Here is a 14963-nt window from a genome sequence, read left to right as displayed (position 1 = left end):
CTTTGATTCTGAGCCCCAATAAATGTATATATCGTTTAACCGTATAAATGTTTTAACCGCGGACAAAATGACGCGCGAAACTTTCTCTCGTTGTATGCGTCATCAATTAATAATCCAATGCTTCGTTTGTAAAAGTTTGTACGAATGGCATGCGCTCGGAAGCTTTCGTTTCAAACGCGTATAACGATGGAGTTGATTTTACGAAGTCGAAGCAGCTGAAGCGACTAAGAGCTATTTCGTGCTATCGGCAGATTTCAAACTTTTTTCATTTTTAGGGATAAAGCAAGGTTTGTTCTCCCGAGGTTTAAAGAATGGACGCATCATTCTGAAAGGGTAAAGCAGTTTAATTTACGAACTGAGAACAATGGTTCACGTGTGCTTATTAAGCGACGGCATTCAAACGTCGTTATTACCGTGCGCTGATATTAATCGTGCAGATTTCATTTTTATACAACTAATCGCTCGTTTCAATAAGCATGCGTATTTTAGTTTCAAAAGATAAAAGCCTACAGTTGCTTACCATTTTGCACGTGTCACGGATAACGTCCGGTATACCGCGATCAAGTCGATTTATGTGAAATTAATTACAAAAAAATCATGTTGTAACTAAGATTTGAGTACTGACCATATAATATAAATAATGTTCGCGAATGATGTACATATTTTATATTTAACAGAGAAAATTAATAAATGCGCGTGTAGTATGACGCGTGGCGTAATCGTTCCTTTTCAGACTTTCATTCTCTCTGTCTTTGCACGTTCTCTGCGTTCGAATTTTTATGAACTGCATTTTCGTGCTCTTAACGTGGTGTGTGTATCGCAGAAGATAGATTTTGTGTTCCTCATTGGCTGGTTTGCGGGTTTGAGGTGGACCTTCGAACCTTTTCATCTCCCGTAGGGGAAATTGTTAGGAACAAATGCAGTCTATTGTTTCGTATTTTCTTTGAAGAGTGACATCCTTATGGTAGAATGCCTTGACATAAACCACGTGTCCCAACGTCTGGGTTTCGAGCGAAGTCATAAACCTTGGCTCGCTAAGAACGTTCCTGCACACTTGAAGGGTATAATATACAATGTTCAATTCCTTTTTTTCTTTTTTTTTTTTTTTATTTGGAATTAATTTACAGTCAATTCTCATTGAGAATTATAAGTAAATTATTATGGCGTGGTACTATAACGTGAATAATAAATGATTATCATATGTTTGATTCGTATGTTGATACAAAGGTAATTAAAGAACAGATCCATAGATTTTTTTTTATTATTTAATTTGTACTTGCCTATTGAGTTTGCCTATTTTATTTCTTTAGTGAAGTCAATGGATTGTTTTCTTTTTAGTCTTCATTCATAGACTTTCTCAGTGTGAGAATTAATCGTAAAGTATTTGTAAATAAAAAAGAAAAAGAAAAAAAAATCCATAGATGTGCGAAGAATACTTGGTACTTGACGAGGCACATGAAAGCAAGCTGTTTAGAGTATTTGAGTTGTCGAATGAACAAAGAGTTTACGGCCACCCAAAGTTTTAGGAACATGTGCATTCAATGAAAGAAATAAGAAAGTAAAATAGGAGGGGATGTACTTGAGCATGGACAAATGGTTGGAGAAAATGCGTGTAGGAATCAGTCAGAGCTAAGAACAGTAATTCGAAAGAGAGAATTTGTGTCTTTTTTTATTTGGTAGAATTTTTACAATCAATTCTCATTGAGAATTATAAGCAAATTATTTTGGCGTGGTACTGTAACTTGCATTACAAGTGTTTATAATGAGAGAATTTGTGGAAGTTAAAAATGAAGAATCGAGAGTGAAAGCCTTGAGTGATATATATATATATATATATATATTTTTTATTATAACGTTTATTGTCCAAGATGAGTATTACATGTGTATGCTATTCACAATAAACAGTGAATTTCGATTGTGCAGTGGTTTAGGCAAAAGTAAAAAGCTTTGAGTGAAAGTTACTGTGTGTGATTGAATTATGTCCTTTTTATTGCTATTGGCTTTTTTTATTATCAAGAAGAATTGACATTATTTTATTCAAAACTTTGTGCATTATAAATTCGTCGACGGCTATAAATTTCTATAATACATTTAATGAGACCTTATTATAATGACAACTGCATTTAACTGTGAGCCACGACATAATGAATGACCAAAATTTGAATGACCAAAAGCGTTCATTGGAGTGAAATTGCAAGAATATACAATTATTCATTTAATTATAAAATGAAAAAAGGCGATGGATTTGATTAAGTGTCCAAATATGGCGCCCACAGAATTTTTCTATGTGAAATAGTTCCATCAACTGCGATGGTGGTGTAATGGCCAGCATAGTTGTCTTCCAAGCAGTTGATCCGGGTTCGATTCCCGGCCATCGCAGGAGATTATTTTACTTTCACCAAGCTTATATTTTTTTTATTTAAGTCGCTTTATCTACAGCCAGTAAATATCCTTAAAAACGCAGGACCTCAACTACGATGGGGTTGCAACAGTGAGCATAGTTGCCTTCCAAGCAGTTGATCCGGGTTCGATTCCCGGCCATCGCAGTGGTTTGTTTTTTTAGTTTTGAAACTTGTATTTTTTCTTCGAATAGTTTGTTTCTTCCTACCAGTGTCTTTTTGTTTGAACAGCAACATTTTAACTGCGATGGTGGTGTAATGGTCAGCATAGTTGCCTTCCAAGCAATTGATCCGGGTTCGATTCCCGGCCATCGCAGGGTTTATTTTTTTTTTAATTTGTATTCTTTATTTAAATACATAATTAGTTTATTCCCATTATTGTCTTTTTGTTTAAACAGCAATGTTTCAACTGCGATGGTGATGTAATGGTCAGCGTTTTCCATAGCCTTCGCAGATGACCAAAATAATATCCCAATAATATACCATATAAAAAGAAAAATAGGGATTAAAAGAATACTCTACGAGGAAAACTTAAATGGACAGACTGTAGACACTAGGTGGAGATACAACATGACCCTTCCCCAAAAAGACACAGAAGACAATCACAGAAAAAACATAAAAAAATATTGGTGGCTACCGAAACCATAAAAAAAAAGAAGTAACAAGAGAATGAGCCACAAAATGGCAACGCTCGAATCTCCCTCCGTATAAAATAGCGGAAATATTATAAACATTGTAAATATTGTAAATAATTCTACAGGACACCCCTTCCTTCCCTTCCCCGCACGCCATCTCACGCCCCTTCCCAAAATCCCATAGCCCCTTCGAAAACAAAAGTAGACTACCAAACTGTCCCGTTTTTGCGACCAGGTTTTCAGGACGGAGATAGGAAGAAAAATAACAATATCGTATATGTCGGGGAGGCACTAGGATTTGAGGTGTGGGCAGGTAACGAATCTTCACCAGTAGTAGCCATTGTCAAGGTATGATCCAGAGTTTATTGACACAAGTATGGAGATGTGAGGTTTGACAAATAAACTGCGGCGGTTAGGTACTCGCGATGCGAATAACAATAGTCTTAGGTCCGATAACGAATCCGCGGTCAACGGGACTCTTTTACTCTTTACTCGTCGGCAACGCCTAGGTGGTACTCTCAGTTAGCACGCGAAGTAAGCACTCTATCGAAATGATACCTTAGTCGATGAAATCGTACTCGAAACTCTCACGGTGACGCTGTTTAGGAAAACTGCTCCACTCTCTAGCGGCACTAGGTCTTTTATATTCGTGGAGACAAGTCTTCGTTCGGAAAGTGAGGGAAATTGCCGTTGTTGTTAATTGGTCAGTCTTTGGAAGTGTCTTCACGGAAAAGACTGTTTGCCTATTTTCGTTAATTAAGGTTTAAGGTTTATGACGGGTCATTAGGCTGGCTGCCGATGTTTTGCGAATATGTCTCGACAATCGGCAATCGATCTACCCATAGAATAGGATCTGCTTATGACGAGCCATGAGACAGAAACCGTTAGTATGCTTACTGTCGAGTGCCGTTACAACTATTTCTTTTTATGGAGGGCTATAGACTTTTTCATGACTTTGTTAGAAAAATGTTCGTCCCTTGACCGCGGCTACGTTCGGTGACTGGTTGTCACCTCGAACCCAAACTCATTCTCATAGATTGCAGGCAATTACAATCGGGCTGAAGGACGGTGATTGTTTAACTACGGCTATGGTGGAATCCAAACTACAATATTAGGGGTTTTTCACCGGTTTCGACGGAAGGCTCCGGTGTCTCTCCATCTCCGACATATATAAGCACCGCTCTACAGTGACTTAAATCTAAGTTATATATTTATCGGAGATGGAAGAACACCGAAGCCTTCCCTTTGGAACTTTGGGAAAACCCCCTAATACTGGAATTTAGATTCTACCATAGCCGTAATTAAGCAGTTGCCGTCATTCAATCCGACTGTAATTGTTCGAGATTTATGATAGTGAGCTTGGGCTCAAGGCGACAACCAGTCGCCGAACGTAACCGCGGTCAAGGGATGAACGTTTTGTCTAACAAAGTTATGGAGAAATTCTATAGCCCTCCTTAAAAAGAAATAGTTGTAGCGGCACTCGACAGTAAACATTCTAACGGTTTCTACCCCGTGGCTCGTCATACGCAGACCCTATTCTTCGGGTAGGATGATTGTCAGATATCGATGCATATCCACAGTACATGTTCAGCTAGCCTGATGATGATAAATCTTAAGTTTTAGTTAACGAAAACAGACAAACGGTCTTTTTTTTCCACGAACGACGCTTCCCGCTAGCAACTTTCCCTCAAGGTCGGCTAGCATCCTTCTCTAACCATCACCATGGAAATTGACCAATTAACAGTAACGTCAATTTCCCTCACCCTCCGAATGAAGACTTTTCTCCGTGAATCTGATGACCTCGTGCCCTTAGACACACCCATCATAGTTTTCCTTGATTGTAAGCGTATTGTAGCGTCACCGTGACGGAGAGACACTCTCGTACGATCTCATCAACGATTGAAGTATCGTTCTTACACGCAGTGATTACTCCACGTTCTAACAGTGAGTACAACTTAGACGTTGTCGAAGAGTAAAGTTCGCTATCCCGTTGACCGCGGATTCGTTATCGAATCTAAGACCATTGTCATTAGCGTTACGAGTGCCTAATCGCCGCAATTAATTGTCAAATCTGTTATATCCATACTAGTGTTAATAAACTCTATCATTCATTGTACCACAACGATAGCTAATTCCAGTGGAGATTCATCAAACGCTCACAACTCCAATCCTAATGGCGACCCGACATATTTATAACACTAAAAAATGTAATTCCGACACACAAAACACTGTATGGCTATGTCGTACCGTTACGTATCGGTACTTTTGCCTAAATCACCCCTCAACCAAAGTCCATTGTTTATTGTGAACAACACACAAATGTAATACTCATCTACTGGTCAACAAACGTTATAAAAAAAAGGGTAATGGTCAGCATAGTTGCCTTCCAAGCAATTGATCCAGGTTCGATTCCCGGCCATCGCAGAGATTTATTTTACTTTTAAGCGATATTCTATTTTATGCAATTACAATACTTTTCTGATATCCCAAATAAGCAGCGTTCATACTGCGATGGTGGTGTAATGGTCAGCATAGTTGCCTTCCAAGCAATTGATCCGGGTTCGATTCCCGGCCATCGCAGGGTTTATTTTTTTATTTTTTTAATTTTTATTTTTTTGTTTAAATACATAATTAGTTCATTTCCATTATTGTCTTTTTGTTTAAACAACAATATTTCAACTGCGATGGGGGTGTAATGATCAGCATTGTTGCCGTCCAAGCAGTTGATCGGGATTTGATTCTTGGCCATCGCAGTGGTTTGTTTTTTTATTTTTGAAACTTATATTTTTTGTTCGAATAGTTTGTTTTTTCCCACGCGTGTCTTTTTGTTTGAACAATAACATTTCATCTGCGATGGTGGTGTAATGGTCAGCATAGTTGCCTTCCAAGCAGTTGATCCGGGTTCGATTCCCGGCCATCGCAGAGATTTATTTTGCTTTCAAGCGATATTCTATTTTATGTAATTGCAGTAGTTTTTCCGATAATCCGCACAACTAGCATTCATACTATGATGGTGGTGTAATGGTTAGCATAATTGCCTTCCAAGCAGTTGATCCGGGTTTGATTCTTGGTCATCGCAGGGGTTTGTTTTTTTATTTTTAAAATTTATATTTTTTCTTCGAATAGTTTGTTTTTTCCCACACGTGTCTTTTTGTTTGAACAATAATATTTCAACTGCGATGGTGGTGTAATGGTCAGCATAGTTGCCTTCCAAGCAGTTGATCCGGGTTCGATTCCCGGCCATCGCAGAGATTTATTTTACTTTCAAGCGATATTCTATTTTATGTAACTGCAGTAGTTTTTCTGATAGTCTGCACAAATAGCATTCATACTGCGATGGTGGTGTAATGGTCAGCATAGTTGCCTTCCAAGCAGTTGATCCGGGTTCGATTCCCGGCCATCGCAGGGATTTATTTTTGGAGATTTTTACCGTATAATTTTTTGTATTAATAATAACAAGAACTTCGTAATGATTTCCTAATAGTTTATTATAATTATTTTGCAGCAATAAGAATATTTTACTAACCTCGAATGTGTCGTATTAAAAAAAGTTGTGAACTTCTTTGATAAGGCTATACATTCGATTTCGGTAAGATATCATATCAAAATATTTGATTAGAAAAATATGGAGGTAATACTGAACATTTTTTATGAATAACAAATGTAGCAACAAAATATTTGTAATTGTTTTATAAAAATTTTACTTCTGTGATATATCACGTGTAACAAAAACCGTGTTTCCTAACTTTTTCGTTATATTTATTATATTACCTTATATTACCTTATTCGTTATATTACCTTATTCGTTATCTGCATTTCAATCGTATTTTTGATCACCTTAAATGTTTAAATGATCCTATTATCTACATTTTTTAACGCTATCGTAATAGTTTTCGTTGAGAGAACTTTTGAAAAGTAACAGAATTGGCGGGAAAACTGTTATTGTGTGATAGCAACAACCAATCAAGTAACTACGAGTTCGATTTGTAGATTTGGCAACAATGGCAACGACGCTGCCTGACTCAGGCACGCGGTAGTAGTCATTTACTTCAGTTAGTCCTAGATGGTGAGGTTGCTTTGAGTGATAAGGCGATTATTTTATTTATCAAACAAAGACCACGCAGAAATACTGTACATTTTGAGCACAAACAGCATTAATCAGGTAAGATTGAATGAGGAATTATTTCTAAAAATTTCCGAACCATTAAAGTCTTTGAACTTAATTTTGAAGTCATTGACCGAAGTATCCTTTGATTTTATGAAGTTACAGTTACAGGAAGTAGGAACGATACATTAAATAAGTGATTTTTATTATTATAAAAGTATATTATTTATACAAAATATATAGAAGAATGAAACTTGTAGCAAGATTATCTTCAAGAAGAACATAGGTCTATACATATGTATATATAACAAAGATCATATGTATATTACGAATGTTGTATTATATTTTTTCGTTTGTAAATTCTTTCAAGATAATACTTTTGTAAATGAAATATAAGCATTTATTATACAGAACATTCTAAGCATAACTAATTTCATACCTTTACTGTTAGTTTAATTTATTATTTAAAATATATATAAAGTAGGCAAGTAACAGAAATTTTGTCAAGGTTTATTTAGCTTGAAAGCCATGATATCTCTATATTTAGGAATAAGAAATGACGTTCTATATATACTTTTATTACCTAAAAATTTTCATGTTAGAATTAGAGTTTTATTTCTCTTTGTATTTATAGATAATTTCATTAAAAACAGGACAAATGTAATGTAACAAAACATATTTACAAAACATCAAAAATATAACAATGGAAAAATTGCATAAACATATTCTTAGAATGCTACGAGAAAATATAGTGGCTGATATGGATGTACATAATGGTATTATGAAGCCATTGCAATCAGAATATATATTAAGAGATCAGCACATACAAGAAATTGAAAAAGGTTCTTCTAAACAGAGAAAAGCTGAAATTTTACTAGATATACTTCCAAGGTATAAATTAGATATGGAATATAAAATTTGTTACATTTATGTAACAAAATATTTTTGAGAAGCTTAATTTCCTTCATCACCTTTCATTTTTAGTCGTGGTCCATATGCATTTGATATTTTTCGCCAAGCTTTAAGACATCATTATGAATGGTTAAGTGATGATATGGACAAACTTGAAGAAAATGGAAAATCTTTTTCAGATATAAAGTATATGGGTACACCCACTCTTCCGCCAATTTCACCATTAACTGTGGTAAGAGAGGAAAAGGTACGTATATGTTATTAAAACATCAGATATTTATTATTAATTCTGATATTTGTTATTATGTATGCATACTTATGGAAATCAATTATGTAAGTTTAAAAAGAAAAGTTATCATATAATTGTTAATGCCAATGTTATTCATTATGGATAATTTTTACATAATGTTAAACTAATGGTCATTCATTTTAGATGAAACAGTTACAAAATTGCCTAGAAGAATTACAACCTAATGAATATATTGTACTGCATGGTATGAAAGGTTTTGGTAAATCGTCTTTAACAGCTAGCACATTAAAGAATAGTAAATTTATAAGAAATATATTTTATGTAAGTTGTCATACACTAAAAAATTATAAGCACGATATTTGTCTGTAATTTAAGCTATTCGTTATATTTCCTCCAGAATGAAGTATATTGGATCAAATTTGGACATAAGCGTTCAGTTGATGAAGATATATTAATTCAACTTAATAGACTATATCACCTTGTTAAGAACCTGGAAATATTACCAGATTCATATAAACCAGAATCTTTAAAGGATTCGTTGATCCACTTCTTGCAAGATTACTTTAGTAGAGCAAAACATTGTAATGCTTTGTTAATTTTGGACGATGTTTGTGATAAAAAAATAATTGACACATTTGATTTTGAATGCAAAACATTAGTGATTACAGCCGATCTTGATGTTGTATTGGAAAAGAGACCTTGTGTCATTGAAGTAAATTATTTTTCCTATCTGTATATGATATTCATGTGTTTTAATAAACATATTATGGATATTATTTATTTACAGATGAATGATGGATTTACTGAAGCAGAAACTTTAGGTCTGTTCGCTAAGGTGTTAGATACAGAAGTGGAACGACTTCCTGTGGAAGCAAAACTAATTAATCAAGAATGTAAAGGGATGCCTTTATTAATAGCAATGTTTTCTGCACAATTTGAAGAATTTAAACATGATATGAAGTTACATTCAAAGAGATGGAGATATTACTTGGATTCATTAAGAAATAAGGATGAAAAAAATCAGTAATATGTCAAACATATAAGCGTATATATTTAAATAATTTCATGTTGGAATAATATTAAATAATGTTTTATATGATTTTTAGTGTAATTAAAAAATTCTTGGAGAAACAAGAAGCCATTTTTAATATGTGTATAGATCAGTTACCTCTTGAAATGAAAGAACATTATGAAGAATTAGTTATTTTTAGAGAGGATGTTAATATAACACCGCAGGTAATAGAACTTTTGGTCTTACACCATTTAATAATTGTATATAAAACATTCAAAGTTGTATATATTGTATATATATTTATATTTTTATTTATTTTATTTTATTTATATATTTATATTTTTGTATATATATTTGCTTTATAGACATTGGAAATTTTGTGGGGAGGATCTCCTTTTCAAGTTGAAGAAATGATGCTTGATCTATGCCATAAATCGCTTGCTGCTAAACAGTGGAATGCAGAATTACGAAGTTACATTTATGGCGTACATGATTTATTACTTTGCCACCTACGAAAAAAATTTTCAGAGGGTGAATTAGTAGAAATGCACAAGTCATTGATTGAAAAATATCGTAAATATTGTAATGGTAATTTTTCGAAATTACCGGCGGATAATTACAGTTATTCCTATATTGGATACCATTTGGAACAAGCAAAATTATATGATGAGTTTCCTAATATATATTTAGATTTTGATTTCATTCAGCAAGCAATAATTCATAGTGGCCTAAATAATTTATTGATCGATTTAAATAATTATAGAAAATATATTACCAAAAATTATGATGGAGTATATGAAATGCGTCTTATAGACTTGGGAAAATTCTTAGAAGAACAATCAAGTGTTATAGCAGAACATAGGCGTAAAAATTGTTTGGATATAGTACAAATTGCTTTGAGTCATCCTTATGAAGGATATGTTAAAGATACTGCCACTCAACTTGCAAAAGAAAGATCCAAGTATTTATATATATTTCATGCTAAAAAATTAAGGCACATGGATATGCCATTGAGTGAAGAAGTATTAACGAAAGTACACACGTTATGTTTTACGTGTGATCCAAACCTAATTTTAATTGGAAACGGAAGAGGTGAAATATTTTTGTGGGATACCTTTTACAAGAGGCAAAAAGTTTTCACTGGACATGACAAGAATTCTTGCATAAAAAAGATTATCATATCTAATGAAGGAGATTGTTTTTTATCGCTAGATGACCATGGTGTCGTGAAACTTTTCAGACTTTTTGATGACGAAAATTATAAACAAAATAATGTTGCTGTATTATGTCCAAGACAAAAACAGTCTTTTTGGAGTGGAATTTTTACAAGTAAAATTCCCCATGATGATAGTTCAGTAGTATTTTCTGTTCCTGGTGAAGTTATATTGGATATGACATTTGCACATGACAGTAGTTCTGTTGCAGCTTGTACAAACAAAGGAACAATAAGGGTATAAATAAATTTAAATAGAAATTTATTAACATATTTTCATTAAATAAAATAAGATTCTTTTCTTTAGATTTGGGATCGTCGTGGAAATATATTATCAGATCCTGGCCGTAGCCCTCAAAGGTAAATTTAATAAAATTGTTTGCTTATACATTGTTTATATATTGATAATTGAAAAAATAAAGACATAAATTTTTGTAGTAACCTTAAGAATATAGCGTTTACAATGGGAAGTAATCTGCTTCATGTAATGGATGAAATACATGGTTTCCTAATATCGTATTATAAATATGGAGAAGAGTATACATATATATCATCATATAATGTAGATTTACAGAAAAAGAAAATTATCCTTTTCTGCAGTGTGCCAGAACAAAATAATTCTTTATTCATTGTTACTGAAGAGAAAGCTGTATATGTAAAATGGTTTAGATCACAAAACCATATACATAGTTACAATAAGCAAACAAGAGCAAGTGTTGAAAATGAAAAAACTGTTTATGTTTGTGCTAGTTTGACTAATGATGGTCGGTACATAGTCTTAGCCGATTCCAGTGGTTTTATAAATATATGGAATACAGATGTTGGACATCAGCCAATAGCTACTTATAGAAGTCGTGTCTCCTCCTTGGATACATATTGGTTAAAAGAAGAAGGATGTCACATTATTTGCGGTAGTGAAAATCAATTACTTCATAAGTGGAAACTTCCAGTAGAAGGAACTAGTACTTCAATAAGAAAACATTTATTTGATGCAAAAGTACAGAATTTTGGTGATGCTCCGGATACTATCGTTACGGAAACTCTGTCAAATACTATTATTACATTAGTTGATGATAATAAAATAGCAGAAACTGAACCTATTAATGCAAAAATAAATAACTTAATTCTTTATGCAGAGAAAATAATTTATGTCACTGATAAAGGCATTGTCAATATATTTAACATAAGGAGCAAAGAAAATATACCTGTATTAAACTTTACGTCTAATGTGGAGTTAGTTGAAATTTTAGATATGAAAAGAGATCACAACAGTGATATACTCGTTTGTAGAGGAACTGATAATAACTTAAAAGTAAAATAAAATTGTATTATATATCAGAAATGATAAAATATTTCTAGATTGTCTTAATTTATATATTATCTTTTACAGGTGTGGGAAAACGTAAAACTAACATATTTAATTGAAGATGCAGGATATATTATTGCAATTCATAAAGTTGATAAAGAATGTGTAGTAACAGTGACTAGAAATGGTATAATTACAATTTGGAATATTAATGGCACAAATTGGGTGCGAGTGGACATAGTAAAAAATTTAGATTCAGTTAGTATTTATAGTTGCTTAAGTTACCACAAAAGTTTTCTAGCTGTGTTAAATGAAAATGGAGATGTTGTTCTCTATAAATTACAACAAAATACAATGTCGTTGCCGGCATATATCAAAATAATTGAATATTTTAGAAAAAGATATACCCAGAAATTAACATGCTGCGAAATTTCGCAAAATGAGAAGTATTTAGCTATAGGTTTCGAAGATGGAGACATTTCTGTAAGTATTCATTATAAACAATTTTGCTAGCTAAATTACAATGTTGTTACTTTTCAGATTATTGATACATCAACATCGGAAGAGATAAATAAATTGAGTTTTCATACAAGTTCTGTTACTCAGTTACGTTGGGCTCCATCTGTAATTAAAGTCCCAATTTTGCTTTCTGTAAGTTCCGATGAATTAGTTTGGTGGAACATTGCTTTAGCTCTATACATACGTAAACCGAAATGGCCATCAATACGAATAAATCGCAGCATTAGTACTCCTTCCGTTGGTGTAAAGGGAAATATTACTCCAAATATGTCTACTAGTCAAAGCATAGACTCGTGTATCTTCAATATGCAAAATCAGGTAGAAGATAAAGATACTAAGTCTGACATAGATAAAGAAACTAAATTTTGGAAATTTAAAGAGGGTAAAAATCCTAACAAGCCAGCCTTATTAGGTGTTGTCGAGCTACCTTCGAATTTTTTTGCTAAAGTATGCATATCTACCGATTTTACTAAATTTGTTACAGTTGATATATATGGATCTGTTAGTACTTTTACATTATGTGGATATAATTAATGATAATTTTTTTTATTAAATGTTTTTATAAATCAATTTAAAAAAATTTTATAATTAGTCTATTGAAATTATATTTGTTCTAATAATTTTACTTGCATATAAGTAAAAATTTGATATAAGCTCAATGAATTGAGTTTTATGAATGGTAGATATGACTACTACATTAAGATAAAATACATTACAAGTAGAAAAATAAGAATCTGATCGATGCTGATGATCATAATAACGACGGTGTTAAAATTTTATTGCATTTTTATACAATCTAATTGATCGATGCTCAAAACTGCACATGGAGCACATGAAAACTACTTAACAATATCCTAATACCACTGCCACATGCATTTATCAGAAAATTATAAGATCTCTTATTTATACAATTACACAGAAGAGCCATAGTTGCAGTTCCGACTACATTTTTTATAATGAATTTATAGACAATACAATTTTTGGACAGACCTTAGAAGTAGCTATATATTTTGAGTCACTTATAGTTTTTAAACCCATTTTTAGGTGACTCAAGTTGGTAAATGTAGCTTGTAAGATTTATTCTATTTATTACTTGTACAAATGCTCTTTTTTACATATTTTAGATAATTATACTCAAGTACCATATAGGGTACATACAAATGCTAATATATCATTTATAAGTAAGTATTATTGCAATATATAAAATATATTGTGGCATTATATACACAATTTTTGTAAATACGGAAAATTGTATTTTACCATAAAAAGTCGCAAAAAATTATTCATTTTTAGCGATCAAAACTTTTATTATAAATACTAGAAAAATTCATAAAATATTTATATTACATGATAAAACTAGAACATAATTTTATATAATTAGGAAATTTATTATCTTGTATTTGGATGTTTATTTTGTATTATTTAAGAATAAATTACAAAGTGCTAAATTTGTAAGTCAACGATATGGAAGAAAATTCGATTTAAGTTTCTATTAATTTTATAAATTATATTATAACAATGTTATAATATAATTATTATACACTATTATAAATGTGCGGGAGTAAGTCTTTCATAATATCTTAAAAAAGCCAAATTTCATTCAACAAATATAAAATATAAAGTAAATTTCTAATGTTTTATAAATTCAGGAAAACGTTCATGTCTGATGTTTGCTCGTTCATCGAACAACGAAGTCAATACCATTTTCTGTCGTTATTTTATACTATGTGCCTTAAATGTATAATAGATATCTATATTTAAAGACGTCGAATGTTTAACGTGTTTGTATATTTAAGTTATATGTTTAACAATCAATTTATGACGCAATTTCCTTTAAATAAGGCTTAAGTTATGCATTTACTTTATATATTGAACATGAACTATTGTATATTAATTGCATGGCATAAAAATTATACCTAATTTGTATCATAATAATATGATAAAATTATACTATAATTTTTATGCCATTCACTTAATATCAATGTTTTTTCAGTTTTAGCGAACTTATTTTGTTCTATACAATTATAGTATTACTAAATATTCTAATAAGATAAATATTTAAAGATATAACAAACAGAACAATAATGTATAGAGGGAAAGTTGTCAACATTACGAAGTACAATTATTTGTAAAAGAATGAAATAAGATATATATTGTACAGGTTGCATAAATTCTGACGCATTCGATGCATGCAATGACAAATATGTAGTTATGTAGACGTCGAAATATTTATCAATTTTGTGATATAGGAATACACATGATCAATGTATTCATGTTAACTGAGGTGCAATTTATGGGAGATGCGAACAATAACGCTGCTCACGAGTAAACCATAATGTTTGTCGGCCAAAACAAAGTTTGCATTCTCTCTCGTTGAGCTCAATTTTTGATAGCATTTATTGTATTATGTGCGATTTATTTGCATTTTACTTGATGTTATAAAGGCTATATACATTTTAATGTACATAAATAAAATACATTTGTAAATACATATTCTCGTTTCGTTCCCACGAGATCAACGTACCGAGAGCGGAATTGCGTTCTTAAAACGCGTTACCGCATTGCGATCCTCAACTTTACACGTGGTTAATATATTAATAGAACAGAATGAC

The 14963-nt window shown here is 32.2% G+C and overlaps 1 protein-coding gene and 6 non-coding genes across 12 annotated transcripts; all 7 read left to right on the top strand.

Annotated features, from left to right (window-relative positions):
• The first annotated feature begins 2307 nt into the window (after nucleotides 1–2307).
• Nucleotides 2308–2379, top strand: Trnag-ucc (transfer RNA glycine (anticodon UCC)). Its single transcript has one exon. It is a non-coding gene; the product is annotated as a tRNA-Gly (tRNA).
• A 264-nt stretch (nucleotides 2380–2643) lies between these two features.
• Nucleotides 2644–2715, top strand: Trnag-ucc (transfer RNA glycine (anticodon UCC)). The gene has a single exon. It is a non-coding gene; the product is annotated as a tRNA-Gly (tRNA).
• Nucleotides 2716–5542: 2827 nt separating this feature from the next.
• On the top strand, nucleotides 5543–5614 carry Trnag-ucc (transfer RNA glycine (anticodon UCC)). Its single transcript has one exon. It is a non-coding gene; the product is annotated as a tRNA-Gly (tRNA).
• A 270-nt stretch (nucleotides 5615–5884) lies between these two features.
• On the top strand, nucleotides 5885–5956 carry Trnag-ucc (transfer RNA glycine (anticodon UCC)). The gene has a single exon. It is a non-coding gene; the product is annotated as a tRNA-Gly (tRNA).
• A 254-nt stretch (nucleotides 5957–6210) lies between these two features.
• On the top strand, nucleotides 6211–6282 carry Trnag-ucc (transfer RNA glycine (anticodon UCC)). The gene has a single exon. It is a non-coding gene; the product is annotated as a tRNA-Gly (tRNA).
• Nucleotides 6283–6367: 85 nt separating this feature from the next.
• On the top strand, nucleotides 6368–6439 carry Trnag-ucc (transfer RNA glycine (anticodon UCC)). Its single transcript has one exon. It is a non-coding gene; the product is annotated as a tRNA-Gly (tRNA).
• A 595-nt stretch (nucleotides 6440–7034) lies between these two features.
• LOC126918189 (apoptotic protease-activating factor 1) lies at nucleotides 7035–14842 on the top strand. 6 transcript variants are annotated; one of them, XM_050725831.1, is made up of 12 exons: nucleotides 7035–7196; nucleotides 7793–8030; nucleotides 8124–8298; nucleotides 8485–8622; nucleotides 8699–9013; nucleotides 9089–9324; nucleotides 9408–9537; nucleotides 9679–10764; nucleotides 10834–10886; nucleotides 10965–11838; nucleotides 11917–12315; nucleotides 12373–14842. In XM_050725831.1, the coding sequence occupies exons 2-12, from the start codon at nucleotides 7843–7845 to the stop codon at nucleotides 12883–12885; spliced, it is 4107 nt and encodes a 1368-aa protein (XP_050581788.1). In that variant the 5' UTR covers nucleotides 7035–7196; nucleotides 7793–7842; the 3' UTR covers nucleotides 12886–14842. The 6 variants fall into 6 exon arrangements, with proteins under 6 accessions (XP_050581788.1, XP_050581789.1, XP_050581787.1 ...); XM_050725832.1 differs by having other exon boundaries at nucleotides 7774–8030; nucleotides 8494–8622; XM_050725830.1 differs by having other exon boundaries at nucleotides 7774–8030.
• Nucleotides 14843–14963: the final 121 nt, after the last annotated feature.

Source organism: Bombus affinis, chromosome 7 (assembly GCF_024516045.1).
Source record: "Bombus affinis isolate iyBomAffi1 chromosome 7, iyBomAffi1.2, whole genome shotgun sequence".
Taxonomy (NCBI): domain Eukaryota; kingdom Metazoa; phylum Arthropoda; class Insecta; order Hymenoptera; family Apidae; genus Bombus; species Bombus affinis.
This window is presented reverse-complemented; position numbering and strand designations above follow the sequence as displayed.